Source organism: Paralichthys olivaceus, chromosome 11, assembly GCF_024713975.1.
Source record: "Paralichthys olivaceus isolate ysfri-2021 chromosome 11, ASM2471397v2, whole genome shotgun sequence".
NCBI classification, from domain to species: Eukaryota; Metazoa; Chordata; class Actinopteri; order Pleuronectiformes; family Paralichthyidae; genus Paralichthys; species Paralichthys olivaceus.
The window spans coordinates 17,982,456-18,001,378 of NC_091103.1; the positions used below are offsets into that span (position 1 = coordinate 17,982,456).

General features: G+C 40.6%; 1 protein-coding gene across 3 annotated transcripts in view; it reads left to right on the top strand.

Moving 5' to 3' along the window:
- Positions 1-212: 212 nt before the first annotated feature.
- The window catches only part of LOC109630371 (neprilysin), a 32,237-nt gene continuing 13,526 nt past the window's right edge, over positions 213-18,923 (top strand). Inside the window, exons 1-9 of one of the 3 annotated variants that reach the window (XM_069534422.1) lie at positions 519-655; positions 2,452-2,546; positions 3,349-3,525; positions 5,655-5,690; positions 7,238-7,399; positions 17,467-17,547; positions 17,925-18,020; positions 18,112-18,230; positions 18,350-18,418. In XM_069534422.1, coding sequence (XP_069390523.1) covers positions 2,528-2,546; positions 3,349-3,525; positions 5,655-5,690; positions 7,238-7,399; positions 17,467-17,547; positions 17,925-18,020; positions 18,112-18,230; positions 18,350-18,418 — 759 coding nt within the window. In that variant the 5' untranslated portion in view covers positions 519-655; positions 2,452-2,527. Of the gene's footprint in view, positions 656-2,451; positions 2,547-2,669; positions 2,857-3,348; positions 3,526-5,654; positions 5,691-7,237; positions 7,400-17,466; positions 17,548-17,924; positions 18,021-18,111; positions 18,231-18,349; positions 18,419-18,923 lie in introns of those variants that run through there. The other 2 variants (XM_020088546.2, XM_020088547.2) reach the window with 2 other exon arrangements.

The following is an 18,923-nucleotide window of genomic DNA, read 5'->3' on the forward strand; positions in this document are numbered from 1 at the left end:
CTTGCAATAATATAATAGATTGTGGTGATGATGATCATTTTAATATGTACTCTTTGATCCGCACCACAGACTGATCTGGATCAAAGCCTTCTGGAAGCCCAGGCTATGATGAAGTACACTGAATCACGCTGCATATCACTTCATCGCTCCACCTGAACCTGCGCCCGGGAGCTACTGAGGCGCCACTGACAGCAAGTGCTGCTGACAGGGTCACTTCTAAACGCAGCCCTGACAGAGGACGCATGCGAGGAACTTCAGAGAGGCGACTTCAGGCAGCACCTCACATATCAGAGGCTGCAGAAACAAGGGATCCCCCGCGTGTGGTTAACACGGTGGACCAACTGCACAGCGCAAGAGTCTGATGGATCATTTGAATTCACCGATCCTCTCCGGGTAGATAGTGGGTACTTGTAACTGAAGGGTGTGCGTGCGTGTGAGTGTGCGTGTGAAAGTGCTTTCCTAGAATAGAAAGGGAGAAGAGAGAAGAGAGGCGGGATCGGTTTGGTGCCTTGTTGGAAATCCAGGGGTGAGGAAAATAGATCGTCTGGATCGGATCGATCAGCAGTGCGCGCTCCCTTCGTGGATTTGATGGATGTTTGATCAGTGGATGTGATGCCCATTTATATCATCGACCGAAAATTTCCCGACACATCTGGTAAGTGGCTTCACGCACCCGGAGCGCTCCTCACAACGCGCTGCCGCCCGTGCGTATGGGGTGTTTGTGTGCGCATTGGTTATTTATTTATTTATTTTGGTGCGTGTGCACGCGTGCCGGCTTGGTGACACCGGGACAGCGTGCACCAGATGATCATGCCACCCACCCACCACACTCACACACACACACACACTTGGAGTTCCCGACGTGCAACAGGAGATGAGGAGCTGGCACCCGTTTGGCTGCGGACTTGCTCGTATGCCGCAGGTGAATGTTTGTCTCACTGGAGTTTTAAAAAACCAAGATGCATTTCGTCTTATTAAGAGGCACCTAATTCGCCCTGGCATCTCGTAAACTGTATTCCAGTTGCATGGGCACGGTGATTTTCTCTAACAGTTATTCTTCCTATTCCATTCATATTCCTATCAGACAACCCATTGGGAAAGCAATTTAAGGGGTAGGGTTCATTTCAGCTAGATCACTCCACCTCTGGGCATCCAGTCTCCTCTCTCAAAATATGATCTCACAGAGATTTTGAGTCTTCGTGTGCAGCCATCGGCAGCAGTGCTGAAAATCATATCCCAGAGAAGGTGTTATTTTAAGTTAAAGTAGGCCAAATTCCTCTACTTTTTCTAACTCAATTAGGTGCATGAGGCGTCAGGGGTCTCACAAGACCTGAGGACTGTTTATGTTTTAGGTACTGTACCTATATCAAGACAGAGAGAGTTTTGTCTTTTGGAACTGCTTAAACCATTATGGTGCAGACATGGCAGCACATACCTCCAAAAAAAACTCACCAAGGAAAAACATTATAGGGCCACATTTCACATCCTGCAACAGAGGCACTAACATCAGCAGCAGAAATGACAGCTCACTCCACAGATAACTCAGCTTCCTCCCTCACGGAGCAAACATCCATAAAGACGTCACTATCACGCTTGCGCTACACTAATAGATTCTGTAATCTCCTCAGAATCAGCAGTAACCATAATGCGTGAGTGATAGTGCACGGGGAGGACGTACAGTAAATGTTCATTATGATTAATACCAAACATGCCTCAGCTCACCGAGAGGGAGTCGCTTAACAGCATGATTTAGGACCTCTTAGTGTTTCACTCTGTTTTTATGGCTTTCTTTACCCCCCTCACTCTATCACTCTTATTGTTTTTATTGCATATATATACCTCCACTCTGTCTTTATGTCCCGTTTCCTTTTCTATAAATTTTGCATTGCTTGGCATGCAATGTGTCAGGATTAGGGAGGATGAATATATAATATGGCCCCTCCAATTGTGTCAAGCACACACAGTTTTATGGGAGCCGTGGGTCTGCTGTCACAAGTGATGTGTTTGCCTGCAGACGAAAAAATAGAAATGATCATTTAAACAGCAAAGTTGTAAAGCCTGCCCCCCCATGCGGTTAACATACTGTATCCACTTGTGCCATAGTACTGCCTCATGGCCTATTTTTATACATTAAATCATCATCTTCCTCAGTTAATTCTAGTTGCCTCTATGCCTGTTGTAATCACATCCGGTCACTAGTCTCCCATTGCAAATCTTATGACCCACTGTGAAGTCATGCATGCTTTAGTACTGGTGTGGAGTTGGGAAAGCAGCCTGTAGGGAGCTGTGTGTACAATCATGGCCAATTACCAGGCGGGATAATGACTGCACCCAGGGGAGTTTGCTGTATGCTTTGGCTGTGGTTTGTCATAAATGAGGGGTTATCTGGAAAATCACATTCGACAGGACTGTGGTCACATGTGATACCTGTGCATGTGTTCTCATTCACAGGAAGCTACATGAGAGACTTTGTCCTCTGCTTGTGAGGGAGCTACAGAGAGAGAACCGCTATCGGCACAGGCGCCTCATGACACCAGCTTGTAAAAGTGTGTGTGAGAGACAAATGTGTGTGTTGTTGTGTGTGTGTGTGCGACCAAAAAAGGGATTAAGGATTAATTGCCCTCAGAGATAGACTTAACTGCTTGTAACTTGAACTTTGTAAAGTTCCCACTCGGCCCCAGAGAGGAAAACAGTGCTGTATAGTAAGGAGCAGAGGACAGGTCTCTCTTTTTTTATCTGTTCTTCAGAAGCGTGTGCTAGTTGTTTATTTTTCCTTTCTGGAGTGCACTCTCTCTAGAGGGTAGGAACGTCCATTGTTCTCACCTTTTGCTACAAAACCAGTTGGAAAAACATTTGGTTTGTCTTTTATCTTATGTTTTTAAACTATCACTGCCAAATGACTTATACTGTATATCAACTTTATTTCCTTTTCTTTTCTTTTCAACTCTTCTTCTTCTATTCTTTTTATTCTCAGCATCTGCCTAAAAATTGGAGCTTTAGCAGAATGTTTGTGAGAAGCTGCAATCAGCAAGCGTTCAGCATTTTCACTTGATGATTTTAAGTTTGATTGATTATGCAGATACAATGGAAACGTGTGCAGATTTGTGTTGGATTTTTGTTTTATTTATTTTATATGAACGTTTTGAAGCTAATTATATTTTTAATGAACAACACAAACTGTCCATTAGTAAATCAATTAACCAATTAATTAATTGATAAAATAGTGAAAAATATTTGGCTCAATTTCTTGGGATATCTTCAAATCACTTTCCCAGAACATCAGGAAAATCAGATATGTTCAATTTCTGTCAATGGGCTAATCTTGAGCTCTTCCTCTGTGGTTTTCAGGTCAGTTGATACAGCCGGTAGCTGAAGGAGGAGACCTGAGAATGACAGAGACCAATTCCCCCAATTCGGCTAAGAAGCCTCGTTGGACCTCCCTGGAGATCGGGCTCATCACCATTGTCTCCTTGCTCTTCATCGTCATCGTTGCTCTCATCATCCTGTTTGCCACACAGAAGACGGGTGAGTCACACTTAAGATTCAGGTTGATAATGAAAATGTCTGAAACCTTTTCAAGAATCATGGTGATGAAAGTTTGGTACAAATAAGAAGCTTGTTTTTCTCATCACCACAACAATAAACGAACCTCTCAGAACTTTTGAAGATTGCCTCCTTTAAAACTGAGCGTGTGCACCCACCATCGTGTCTATCTGAGTTCACAGACAATGTTAAGCACCAAGCAGCATTGCTGAAGAGCAGCAATTTGTTCAGGTGGAGAGACAACACTTGAGCTGTGTGCTTTTAAAACACAGTGCAAAAGTACAACCACTGAGCCAGAAAGAAGAAAATGCACTGTGCAAAGGTCCTTTGTGCTCAGAGGGATACGTGTACACCGTAACACTGAGTTTCTCAAAGGTCCATGGTGTTTCACATTTCCGACTTTTGTGCAAATTATCAAGAGATGTGCAACTGATGCAGTTGTGCTCACTGTTAGTATCATCAATTCACAACGTGAGAGCTGGATCGTTTAAAGTGAAATTGAACAGACACCCCACCCTTCTTCTCTCCTCACCATGGGAAACCTTTCAAACCTGCTTCAGATCAATGTCACAGTTAAAGTAATACATACGTTTTCTAATCATTAATGTCCTGACTGCTGTGTTGCTTGATTTACTTGCTTTTTTTACTTGGATATCAATCTTATTACATTTTAATACACGTGACAAATGTTCTGGGCTACTTATTATGATGAGGTCCAAGGGTGTCTGATCCGAGTAATATAGTCCAATAAAAACTGCAGTATCTGCTATTATTAAATCAACACAGATAATACTCTGAACATTAGACTTACTGATATATTCATTTCAATTATACTATGTTTGTAAGCTGTCAACCCAGAACATAAATCTGAGGTCACTTTGCAGCAAAATATCAGAAGAACATTGTTCCCTTACGGAGAAACTCTACAAGTGGAGAGGAAAACCATCCATCTATCCGCTTATACTCTGAGTGTCCAGTGCAGATCTGGAGCCAATCCCATCTGACATTGGGCCAGCATATCGCATGGCTCTTTATTACAAAACTTAGCAATATACACTGTTTATTTCACACTCAAGATAACTCTGTAAAAGGGCATTGACTCCTTTCCCATTGCCAGTAGAAAAGATTGCCTATCGGTTTTTCACTGGTGCTCAACATCACAAACCCCCCAAAAATGATAAGTTGTCTCACCTCGCTATCTCCAAGTTAGCATGTCTCATTTCCATCACTGCTGATTGGACCCAGAGCTGATAAAAACCCTTCCCACTGAAGACTCATTTGACCAGGGAGTGAATGCAGATTGTATTCATCCACATTACACACAAAAGTCATATGTTAGTGGGGTTTTAAAGGGTCTATAATGAGACGAATGACCATTCACACTCACATTCACACCTCACATAAGGTGTGAGTCTCCAATTAACCCCAACCCCATTCTGATATGTCTTTGGGCTGTGGGAGGAAGCTGGAGTACCTGGAGAAAACATGCAAACTCCAAACAGACCATGCTAACCACTGCCCCACCGTGCCACCCAAGAAGAAAAACATCTCTTTTAAAGAGTGGAAATATAATGACAGTAATAATGGTCAAATACCAACAACTGTTGGTACTTCTCCCACTACTTCTATTACCTCTACTAATAATATAGTTGAATGGAGAACAGGTGTGAAATTCAGCAGGTCAAGAAGACAAAATCCTTATGATATATGAAACAGGCTGCAGTGGCGTATGTGTGTGTGTGTGTGTTGGACTGTTATTATCTGTTGCAGTCTTGTACTTGACAAATGTGTAATCTGCCATGTCAGGAAAATGGGCTAGTGCACCTGTGAGTGCGCTCACCCCATGTGCATCCACACGTAACGCATGGAGCAATGTATCTAAGGTCATACAGCAGGTTTGTGGTGTGTCTGTTTTGGATTCAGCAGTTTGGCCTCTAAGTTACTCCTGACAGAGTGGGAGCAACACTTCTAAGTGGGGAGGAACCTGTGTAAAAGGATGACAGAGATTAAAAGAAATGCAGGGAGAATGGTTGAAGAGGAGGCAGAGGATGAACACGATGACTGATGAAAAATTCCATTGAGTAATGATTTGTCTTGCATTTTTCCTGTAGATGAAATCTGCACCACAGCGGACTGCACGCAGTCAGGTAAGCATTGTGCTTTTTCATTTGTGTGATCTATTTTTTTGTCTCAGCCTGGAGGCTTTGATTTTTCTCAGAGGATTTGATACTGCAGGGGCCCGGGTATTTCACACATAAATAACAGTGACTCAGTGAGTGAATATGTTGCCCCTAACAAAAACAGCAGAAACAGTCCCCATCAGCACACACATTAACCCCGGGCCACCTTTGGACACATGTACAGGAGAAGTTGCAACACTGTTAATGGGAATAACATTCACATGTATATAATGCTTAAGGAAATCCTTCAGGATGTAGTGTTTGTATGTAGTGTGTGTCACAAGCTCAAGTATTTCAACATAGATGAGTATTGTTGTGGAGCTTGTATAACTTAACTGTAAGTGTTCTGTGATCCCATGACTGAAGAATAATGAGCTGAGACATGTGTGGGGTCATTTCAAAAACCCCTGGACATGAAATTGATACAGAAAAGAGGCAGAAACATTTTACCATAAACTTCTCATGCAAACAGATCCCAATCCCTCCCCACCTTTAGTATTTATTTGCAGATGAGTTTCATTGATAAAACCTGAAATTGACTAAAGTAAAATATTAAACTTTACCTCCAGTTTCCCTCAATAGACGATATTCATTTCTGATACATTTTGGGGAGCTTATTTGCTTTCTTTCTTTCTTATAGCTATATGGGATTATGTCATCTCTCATATCCATCATTATAAGGCTTCATCCAGCCAGTTAGCTTCACTAAAGAGAAACAGCTATAGATGCCTGGCTCTGCCAGAAGATATCACAATTCACCTAGCAGCACCTCTTAAGCAAATTGAAATGTACTCTGATGCTTAACTGATATATTGTGGTTTCATGTCCCAGATGCTGGACTTAATGTGCAGTGAGTGTGGAGGATAGTTGTCTGGGAACTTCAAATGATGACAAGACTGTCCTTGGCAACAAAATATCGGAGCACATGATGTCCTGTGACGTCAGTTTTAAACTTTTGTACAGATTAAACAGTTTGTGATATAAAAATTCAAGATTAGGGATGAAGTTGTATATGGGGATTTTTAAACTTTGGACAGAGTCAGGCTTGTTTTCTGCAGCTGTTACCTCCAGTTCCATTTTGTATTCGACTTCTGCCCTTAAATTAAACAGACACGTGCAAGTGGTCTTCAGCTTCACATTCAACTCTTAGGAAGAATGCAAATGAACATATTTCACAAAATCCCAAAATATTAAATTGAGAATAGGGAGAAACATGTCATGCAAACATACACATATCTGCTTAATAAAGGGCAAGTATCAGTTTAATTTCATGCAGTTTACAGTACATATTCTCATTAAACTGCATGTTTACCCACAGTGGAAATTCCTCAGTATTGTATTTCAAATATGAAATATAGCGAATACAACACATCCCCTTCTACAAGAACTCGCTCACTCAGCAGTTAACTCCACCTAATTTTCACAGATCAGACCTTTGAAATTAAATAGATTATAAATGCGCTCTGGATTTTCTCCACATCGTCTCAGAGCCCGTCTCCTCTCTGTCCGTGCAGCCTCTCGTCTCATCGAGAACATGGATGCCACCGTGGACCCTTGTGACAACTTCTACCAGTACGCCTGCGGAGGATGGCTCAAAAAGAACATCATCCCGGAGACCAGCTCGAGATACAGCACCTTCGACATCTTACGAGACGAGCTGGAGGTCATCCTCAAAGGTCAGATGCCTGTTACACACGCATATGGACAGGCCATGACACAGACAGATGGCAGGGGGGGGGGCTGATTTGTTGAGGGATGTAGTGCCTGTTTTCAGTAGACTTGATAAACAGTGAATTGCTTTGTGATTAAGGGTTAAAGCACATCAGAGCTGCTTTCTAGGAGGACTGAGAGCAGTTGCTTTAGAATATGAGCTAAAGAGGCCTCTGCTTCAGGGACAGCAGCTCTATAGATATCACAGATGTCATGGGAATTTGGCTTCAGCACTGCCGACCATGTGAGCTGAGAGTTTGTCACCAGCGCTGGCACTATCTGTGTGTATGTGTGTGTGTAAGTGGACATTGCGTTCAGGCTGTGCTCAAAGATATCAACACATGGTGGGGAAAACATTTGTGTGTTTGAGTGTGTGTCTCAGGTGTTTTGCCAACTTATAGCAAGCATTACAGTCTTTTTAGTGTCCTCGTGCTTGCGGTTGATTCAGAGAGGTTCAAATTACACTGTAAATGTGTTCCAGTGGATCTGTGTGTGTGTGTGTGTGTGTGTGTGTGTGTGTGTGTGTGTGTGTGTGTGTGTGTGTGTGTGCAAGGGTCCATACCTCATGTTGTTTGTGAGAAGACCAGTCGAATCCCGAGCAGCGGGCGCTAAATCCTCTTACTCTCCATAGACAATCCAAAAACCTTCATCTGCCATAAATTCACACTTTATATGCCAGCCCCTTCCTCTGTAATAAAGACGGTACAGATTGGGCTGCAGGAGAAATAGAGGGATTCAGAGCGGATAGAGAGATTGATCCTCACTAGCAAAGCAAATCCAAAGTGCAGCACAACTGCCTCCTGGACTTTTTTTAATTTGCAAAAGCATCAAGCGCTTTGTCCGTTTAATCTCGATGAAAAGAAAAACATGCAGTTTTTTGTCTCGGGGCACTGTGTTGGTTCTTTTTGTTCTTTTGTTATCTGCTCCGGTGTTGAACGATGATCACATGCAGATACGTTTTTCATAGTTTTTTAAGATAAACCTGGATCTTGGGTGGTCATGCATGGATTTGATTATTTCATTCAGGTTCAGGTCGGGGTTACTTTAGATCTGATTTGCAGTCTATGAAAAAGTCATCTTACAGACAGGACATGAGTAAACACAATAGATACCAAAATATGTTATTTGCTAGAAAGAACAGGTCCCTATCATAAGTATTTGGTCGAAAACAGTAACTTGTTTATTAAACCTTAGACTGTTTTTTGGAAAACAATATCATTAAATCGTTTTTTTAGCTCTCACTATCCTCACTTTCCTTTAACTTCTCCATAAACACTTTCTACAGATCAATATAACAATCATTAGGATTAAGAGATTGCTTTTCATTATTCATTTTTGCAGCATGGGGTTTTTATCGTTATAAAAGCGTCTTTAATGTCTAGTAGAATTCTAAGGTTCAGTGCATCTTCATTCATTCTTTATCATGTAATTATAAAAGCATTTTAAATTTATCTGTCCTAGGTCTCTAATCTGATTTGCCCGAACATCAGCAAAAGAAATGTGGCGTAAACAATAGATAAACTTGAACAAACAGCAGGGATTGTATGAAAATTATTATTTCTTTATTTAAATTTGAACTTTCTTTACCACATTGCTTAATAATAACACATAGGCCGTCTGTTACAGCACAGCTCTGTTCTCGCTCCCTTCTCCCATAAAAAAAATCACACAGGGGGGAAAGAGGAAAATAAACATTGCTCAACTCTACGTACATGGCGTGTTTCTGTGTGAATGCGTGGCGTCACTTTACACTTTGTCGTGTTTTTACTGCAGTCTAATATATCGCAGGTTGTAACATGATACCTGAGGGAAAGAAATCGCTTCTGTAACTGTGAGGACGTGTTGGCCAAAGTTCAAAGGTTGATGTGCAGGAATCATTGACTTAATTGCTGTAAATGCTGTTTACCACAGGAGGGAAAGGCGCAGCCACAGCACTGGTCCTGGTTCAGTGTGCTCATTCCTCCAGGCTGTCTGGCTGCAGCTGGAATGCCTCACACTGTACAGCATATGTTAAGGTTTTTCTTTGAGTGTGCATCAAGTTTCAGAAGAAAATATTGTTGATCCTCCAAACCAAGGCATTTGTGTATTTGTTGTCTTGAGCACTGACAGCAGCAACCAAGACCCACTAGCTCCTGAGTTAAAAGTTTAGAATGACTAGGATATGACTTGGTGAAGGCCTCAACTGAGATGTGACCTCTACTCTGGTAATGACATCAAACACGCAACCTCTGATCCTGCGGCTGGCTGCTGCCGCCTTCTTGGATACCACCGCCCGCTGATGGACAGATCCTCTTCCTGTCAACAGCTGCAGGGGCCTGGAAACACCTGGACACTGCGGCGCTCTAGGCTGAATGACAGTAATAAAAAAAGGTTTGCGTGTCTGCGTTTGCGTTAGAATATCTGTGCAGATTTGTGGTTGCTTGTAAATGCCTCGAATTGTTCTCCGCTGCTGTAAAAGGGCCGTAAAAGGCTAAGCTTCATAATGAGGATCTGAACCCTGATTATGACCACAGCAGCATGCACACGTGTGTGTACAAGCCTGTGCAAGTTTGTCTTCCCCACCTCCCTCCTGTCCGGGTGTGGTATACGTACTGTGCAGCAATTAGCCTAATTGACCGTGAGCTTTTTAATTAATTACTAGTTTGCGTCAGGAAGAGGAGGAGTGCAACAGGTAGGAGGTGAAGAAAGAAAGGTTTCAATCTAAAAAAAATATGAATGCTGAGTTACGGGAGGTGGTGAGATATGCAGGAACCCAGGGTTTTGTGAGGTGAAGTGAGGAGGAGCTCTGGAGCTAGAGGAGGATGGTATATCGAGAGAAAAACATTTGAGTATAGGACAGGAAATGTGAAACCGCATGTAGTAGTCATCCCTAAGTCCTGTGTGTACATCCATCCGTGCCCGGGTACGTGCATTTGATTTCTCGCATGCCTCCAGGACGGGTCTAAATCTCACTTACTAGATTCTTTTGGCCAGAGGTGTGCAACACACCATTTATTTTTCTAGTAGAAATTTGGCATCGCCAGGATCGCTTGGGCTTGTCTCTGAGATAGCTGTGATGTTGGAGGCTTTTAGATGTGAGATGTTTGCGGACACTCTGTGACAAACTCCGCCAACGGGACTGAATGTCTGTGTTTTCCTGAGATAGCAATAATCCAGAACTCAAGCCAAACACAAATGACCACAAGAGGACTTTTCAAAAACAAACGGTTGTTCGCATGACCTCCCTGATATCGAAATTCCCTTCAGAACCATTGCACAACACCATTAATATTGTATTTCCCATAAACGTATCAAATAAAGATATCAGATCAGGGTTTGGTGTCCAAGTAAAATTATATGAATATTAATGCAGCGATTCTTGTCCAAAACAAATAAAAATGAATACAAATGCTGAGTTTAATATGTTTTTGCCAGCTAGGATGAAGGGTTATGATCCCCCCGGCCTCACAGCCCTCCTGCGACACAGCACTGGGTCCATAACAGAACTTCTTTTATACTGTGAGATTATCCAGGGGCCATTAATCTGAATGACAGCATGGCACTGAGGAAATGACAGAGCTGGTTCAGGGTGTAATTGACAGGGAAATAATAAGGAGCTCTTAAAAATCAATGCTTTTCTACCTGTTTTGAGAATATTGTACGTTTGCTGCCTGTACATTTAAAAAGACACAGTTGAGCTCTTCTCAACAACCACAGTAATAATTTCAGTACACACCATACCTGTGAAGTGGGATGAGCCACTTGGGTCTTGAATTGTTTTTCCACACTGTAAATTCCTATTTTTCAAGTTGTCCTTTAAATATTATTCTCAGGTTTCTCCCCATAGAAACACTGGAGTCTCATAGACAACTTAATGATACAAGGGTGTATTTTATTGCAGTCATTTTCAAATATAGGTTTCTCAGAAATGCAATAAATTGTGGTATTTTTATGCTAGTTTGGTGTAGCAGATGCCTGTAAGATACCCATGGGCCTTTGTGGCCATTGCTCTGGAGAAGAAGTGGATAAGAGTCGTAGCAAAACTCATGGTGCGAAACTCCATTTTGTCAACTCATTTCAGTTTTCAACTCCATTCTCACCCTCTCCTCATAAAACACCCTAAATATAGACTTCATAATGATAAATGCAAAACGCTGAACTAAAACGCTGCAATGTTTCGAGGTAGTCGAAGATAAAATGTTACTGTGAAGCGGTAACACTCAAAATTCAGATTGTGTATCACGCTGAGAGGTTTGGTTCAAATTGACATGATGTCTCAAACAAACATCAGGTGGCACAAAATCCTTTCTCAAATAAATCCAAACATGCACACACACACATACACATGGGGCGACAGCATGCGAGAGAAGAGAGGGCTTGTGTGTGTTTATGTGTATGTGCATGTGAGAGAGAGTGAGTGAGAGGGTAAGCCTTTGCTGTGGTTAAACATTAGCACCAGGCAGTCGGTAATCCAATCACACACACATGATCTGTGCCCTTTTGCAGGAAGCGCCCTGCAAAGTGTCCCTTTCGCAGGACTTCATTAAGATTAAATGAGCACATAAATAGTGCTCACATGGTAATGAGAAAATGGAGGGATTACAAGAATGATGGGGAAGGAAAAGGATGACGTGACGTGCAGTCGTATAAGGAGTAAAACAAGTGGAAATAATAATGAGAGAGAAATGAGAATAATTGAAAAAGATTATGATTGAATAATGAATTCAACTTAGAATATTAGATTGAAGGACAGTAGAGTTAGTTTTCCAACAAATAATGCAATAAGAGACGAGGTGTATTCCAGACATGTTGATCTGATTTGACATTACATAAAATAGGAGATTACAGAAAGGGATAAACCTTGTCTGAAGTGTGCTAACAGCTTTATCCCCTGTCTGTCACTAAGTCCACATAATTATGAACAATGGGGGAAAAAAAAAAAATCTGATTTTCACAGTGACACCATTGATGTGTGGACTTGGCAGAGTTTCCTGTCAGTTCCCTGTGTAATTGACGATCTATCCTCTTCCTGGTATCGATCGTAAAGTTGCATTGAGACGTGCTCGTGTTTATATGTTGATCCCGATCCAAGATCTATGAGAGATAACCGTCTGACAGGCAGCACTGAAGCCACGGTGAGATGTGTTATAGCTTGTCAAAGTCAAAAGCCTGTCATGCTATTATAATAACCCTTGAACAGGTTCCTTTAATTGGTAATGATATGTATAGCTCATTATTTCGAGGAATATGTCTATTCTCTTTCATGCCATTATTTTTTACCTTCGGAGCCAGGCTACATGTTTCTGCCTGTTTCCTGAACCTATTATCCTCCCTAGTGAGATTATTAACCTTCATTTTAAATGATGTGAACTTGTGTTTCTTTGACATTTGATTGAAAACCACTGCTTCAGTTCACATTTTGTTGTGGAATACTTGTATTTAATTAAATCGCATTGCAAAATATGCATGGTTCCTTTAAGGCATGCAGGCTTTGGCATTTTGTCTTTATCTCTCGGTTTGTCCACCAATCTCAAAGCCTTATGCAAACGTCCCTTAATCCTACTTTCTTTATTTTGTATTCTTAAAAGACAGACGGAGCTGGAGCAATCGATTCAGTCACAGATACACTCATTGTACCGAAGCACACATTGTTTGCGCAGCTTGACTATACTTGACTTGGTGGATCTTAACAAGTGGCAGTGAGCACAGAGAAAGGTCACATTATTAAAATGTCTGATACTGATGATATATATATATTTTTAAACTCTATAAATACCTAAAATAATAATTAAAAAAAACAAATACTAGCTCAGGCTTGTGGTGAAAATACATAGATCAAGAAAACCCCGATTTTAAACACAACTAATGGATTCATACAACTTCAACATACGTGCAAGTGCACTAATGTGTGATTTAAATGACCGCACCTCGATTTTTAAGCACAAACACTTTTAACATGTGAAATTTATAAAGGCTCCAGACTTCTTTCGTACTAATTCAAGTCCATTTTTGCCTTTCAGCTAAATTACCATAAACAATACTAATAGCAATCAGGAGGTCAAGCATTTTCATACATTTTGCATGTGCAGGGCGTTTATTACAGGCACTTAGTTCTTTTAAGAGTTTTACATCATTCATTATTCATGGTGTAGTTTTTATAAAAACAATGGGACACATCGTGGATCCTACGCCCGCTAAATAATAATCCACTGGCTTTTGGAAAATCCACTTTAACACCTATGTTACTTTTACACCCAAATCAGATAAAAAACTAGACTGGCAGTCATAATAATAATAATAATACTAATAATAATAATAATAATACATTATCGGTACAGCACTTTTAAAAGATACTCAAAGGCACTTAAAATAATACATAATAACAGTAAAATTAATAACAACAAGGTAACATTATAGCAGTTAAAAGAAAGTTATTTTAATCTAATCAAGTAGGGCCAAATAACACTCCCATAAATATCAGTCCCCTAAATTTTCCATCAAGATCCATAAATTTTTTCTCAACCATCACATCTTGCAATGTCAAAGAAATGGACAATTGGATCCCTTCCCGAATCTGAGTGAAGTATAAAAAGCCTCAAATACATTATAATACACAATGTGTGCTCTTTTGTTGTAGAATATTTTTTTGATTTTTCATGTTAGTGTGGCTGGTTAGTGTTGAGGCACAGAGCCAAGGCCTCATGGATTCCTGTGGATCACATTAGAGCCCTTCCAAATCTCTACCCTACTCAAACAACTGTGTGCTGTAAATCATGATAGCTGAAAACGAAGTTGCTGAAATGGCACTGTCAGGATTTGAGCCCCCAATCCTGAAGTGTAAATGCCCTTTGGAAAAATGTCTTTAAAAATAGTCCTGTGCTGGTTCACCAGCATGTTACTGACCTGCAGTAAACTCGATTTGAGTGAGTAAAAGTCAGACCTGTGAGCTCTTTGTAGTTAATTTGTGCAAAGTGCACTAGCAACAGTGCAAAAGATCAATGGGAAAAAGATTGTGTGTCATTCAAATTACCTGTTTAACTGTGTGAGGTACAGTTAGGCTCCGCTAAAGAGGTTTCCTCTGTGTTTGTTAGTAGGATCACATAAAATGTACTCATCTATTTACGTTCAATTCTGTGGAAGGGCATGACCCAAGGTAGGTCCCATTAGAGTTTGGTGCAGATCCAGATCTAGGGCAGATCTAAGAATTTTCTTCACTTTCTTTAACATAATGATAGGGTGTTTTTCAAAATTTGAGAGTAAAGTGTGGATCTTGATGAAAAAAAATCTAACCATAACCCCCCAAATCTGACATATCTAGGCAATAATTTTGATGAGTATGTGGGATTTAAAGGTACAGTGTGTAGAATTTAGTGACATCTAGCGGTGAAATGGCATGTGGCAGCTGAACACCCCTCACCTCACCCTCCACTTCCAAACCTATAGAAGCCTTCAGTCATCATAAAAACTCAAAAGGTGTTTAGTTAGTCCGATCTGGACAGCTTTTTTCAGCCACTGTATGTCAACAAATAGAGTCAGAAACCTGTAACTAAGGTGTAGCTATAAGACTTGTTTTAATTTAAGCGGACTGTCGGGGGAGGTATGTACTTCATTTAGTGCCATTCTCGTTGGATTTACATTGGCTGTGGTGGGTACACAGGTAAACTGTCACATCAGTTCTGGAGCAGACCAGCAGTAAACAAAATTTTGGTTAGATGTCATGTGTTTCTAAAAGTCTATCCTTGCTCTACTGTGTGTTTACTGGGAAGTAAGGCCGATTAAATAAACTCTAACATGTAATGGCTGATTGGTCTCGCATGCCGCTCTGAAGAAGACAATCCTTAACCACTCAGAATTGAGGAAACCCAGCTGTTTCAGTTTGGAAAACTGGCCGAGGGAATATTTGGACAAGTGGCCTTGACTCATCAAATATTGGACGAAGGATTTGAGGGTCCTTGGACGTCAATTAGGTCATTCCTCAAAACATTTCTTGGCGGCACATGTTTCAGTCAAGGTTTTGTCTGTACGGTTTTGATCATTTCTTCATTTGTTTTGTCTCTTAAGTAAAGATCAACTAGGGATAATGTTGCATCATGTTCATTACATCCAGGTTTCTCTCTTAAATATGTTAAAGTGATGTGTGTACTGAATGATAATGGAACTAGTATTAATGTTAGTCAGTAATACAAGTAAAACTGGTGATTGCGTCTAAGATTGCTCTCTATTAATCACAAAATAAAAACTGGAATGGAGCCTAAGCGAATATTTGTGCCAGATGTAAGGAAATTCACTGTGGACATTCCTGATCATTTGCATTCACAAAACACAGGTTTTTTATCTGGTTTTATTATTTTCTTTACTTTCTTTGTTTATTTTAGGTACCTTTATAAATCATTGTTATTATTTGTATAGATATTATTGTAAGGTCACTTTGAATTGTGATATTTTACCAGCACTAGCACTGTCAAAGGTCACACCTATGTTTACTTATATTACATTACTTATTTCTCACTGTCCAGTTGATAATGTAATGTAATTAACACTTGTTTTACCTATAGGTCAAAATCTTTATTCACAGACAATGTTGTAGACATAAATGAAATTGTGTACTCAGACATTATAGCTGTATTTGGCACATGCCAGAGGTATTTCAGTGATAAATGGATCTTTGAGTCCAAGTGGAACGCTTCTGCCAAATTTGAATCAACTCCCTCACTGAGTTCCTCGGACCCGAAAACATAAAGCCTCCAGCTACGGCTGTCAGTGGTATGGATGCACAGACGTTATACAGTAAAAATTATAATTGATATTGTAGGTTGAGGCAAAGCTTGAGATACCTGTTGAGAAGTTACCTAAGTTTTTAAAAATCAGCCATGTTGATTTGAACATTTACTTAAACTCTGCCCCATGTTTGGTGCTGCTGAAATGCGGCAGCAGATCCTGAAGGAATGGTCAAACTTTGAAACTATAATATAAAACTCGATGCCTTGAAGCACGGCGGTAAAAATGCATTGGTCCCATTCTCTTCCCCCTCAGTTGAGCAAGTTTACAGCCCTACACATATAACTCATTTTGATTAGCTGTCCACCTACAAACACTATCTAGCCGGAGGCCACGTTAACTGGCATCCATATATACACAACAGGTGTTGAAGAGGCTGTAAATGTAAGCAGTAAAATGAATGATGGCGTTCCCTCTTGTTTTCAAATGGTCTTTAATTGCTGCAACTCAAGCTTCGCTGCTCCTTGATTTACTTCCACCTATGACTTCCCGGCTCTGAGGTCACCAGCCTCAGCCATGGCCACTGCTGAGCAACCAATTTACAGCAGTAATTGATTAAAACGTGTCCTGCATATCCACTAATTTGTGTTTATATGATAGCACTGACCTCTACAACAAATGACCCAAATAATCTCAATCACCCGACGGAATGATTAATTGCACCGCTGCTAGAAATTGTTTGTTTAATTAAATTTTTTAATCAGTCATTCGAGGCTAAGTCTGGCCGTGCGCTGTGCCGTTGATTGTTTTAGTGTATCACTGTGCTAACTCTAATCAATGCAATGTTCGAGGATCTTTTCAAAGTTGGATGTGCATCTGTTGCAGAATAGCCTGAATAGAGAAAACAATGTAAATTAAGTATTTTCTTAAAACCTATAATATGCATTTCATTCTGTCTAAATATTGGACTTTTTTCCGTTGTGTACAAACTGGAAAAATGTAATTCTTCATTTATTTTTTTTAGAAGTTGAAGCTGGAGTTTGAGACTAATTCCCTTTGAATATATTCATATTACATGTTTTCCCCTTTGAATATTTTGCTGTTTCTATGAATTGCTTTGGTTCAAATACTTTATTTTTCCTGGTGCTGTCTGATAGAGTGACAGACGACATCTTTAATTAAAACAATGAAACACATCTGGACGACAGCTGGATCTTATTTTGAATACCAAACATTCTGCGTTGTACCTGAGGATATTTACAACCTTCCTCCCTTTCTCCATCCCCCCCCCCCCCCCATTCCTCATGCTCGCCTTGTTTCTATTCTCTCTTTGTAGGTGTCCTTGAAAAGACAGTGGAAGGGGAAGCCACCGCTCTCGTCAAGGCTAAGACTCTTTACAAGTCCTGCACTAATGAGAGTGAGTCAGCAGTTACTGATACCTTCTGGTTGTCTGAACGGAAGATTTTTCTTTTTATCATAAAACTTTAGACATTTTATTGTCAAACTAAATGTCTTATAAACCATTAGGGTTAAAAGTTTCAAGAGCTGAATGAATAAAATGAATATCGTAATAGCTTAATAAATTAGATTTACAGGATTATGGGATGAAATTAATCCTTCAAAGGTATTTACGCTTAGCAATTCCATGGGTAATATGCTCAAATTTGTATAGATGCATCACACTGAATGAGAAATATATTACAACATTTATTATATTGATACTTTTCTGCATTTATACTGGTATAATACAAATGTATCCATTATTAAAAACAGAAATGTACTTGTTTCTTCCAGGTCTGATTGAGCTCAGAGGAGGCACTCCATTGCTTGACATGCTGCCTGATGTGTTTGAGTGGCCGATTGCTGTGGACAACTGGGAAACCAACCACGGTAGAGAACTGTTTCCCACTGTCACACACAGCAGATATCATGCACAGGCGTTCCTTGCTTTCTTATTCCTACCTTTCCCCCTGTTCCTCAGGTAAAACTTGGAGGTTGGAAGACGTCATTGCCAAGCTGAACGAGAAATACGGAACTCAACTCTTGGTTAACTTTTTCGTCGGCACTGATGACAGGGACTCCAATTCCCACATCATTCATGTAGGTGTGCGAATGTAGCTAGAAACCCCTAATCTCTCTCTTTCTGTGTATTTAACTCTTGCATCGTATCCAGCTACTTCGGCTCATGCAAATAAATGCATCATCCTCTGCTTTCCTAGTTCGACCAGCAGACAAGTCTCGGCCTCTTGTCCAGAGATTACTACACATGCACGGGACCCTATGCAGAGGCAAGTTAACATATACACACGTGCCCACGCTTCTAATTTATAATGATGAAAATAGATCCATGTGCTCATTTGGACCACTGCCACTGAGTCTGGGTTTCATGTCCCCTTGAGTTTGTTTGGGGGAAACCAGATGCCTGAGAAATGATGAGGACATTTGTTTAAACATCAGTGCTCTAATAAATTTTCTGTTTATTCATGTGCCTACTTGCATTTGTGAGCATGCTGGCAAATGAAACAAGGGCGTAAGTGATGATCAAAAATCAGCGAGACAAAACCGAAGAAATTTAATTGTGTCTGAATCCAGACCAGATGTGTGTGATTGGAGCAGACATCCTCTGCTCTGATTTTATTTGAAAGTTCACCACGGACTCTTGATTGATATGCAGAAAGCAGCACTTGACTGCACTCGGCTCGCGGCGGGCTGAGTGTATGTGTGCGTATCTGTGCACAAGTGCAAGCTGGCACCTCCGATTTTTTGGTCAGTGGCTATATTCAAACCAAATTC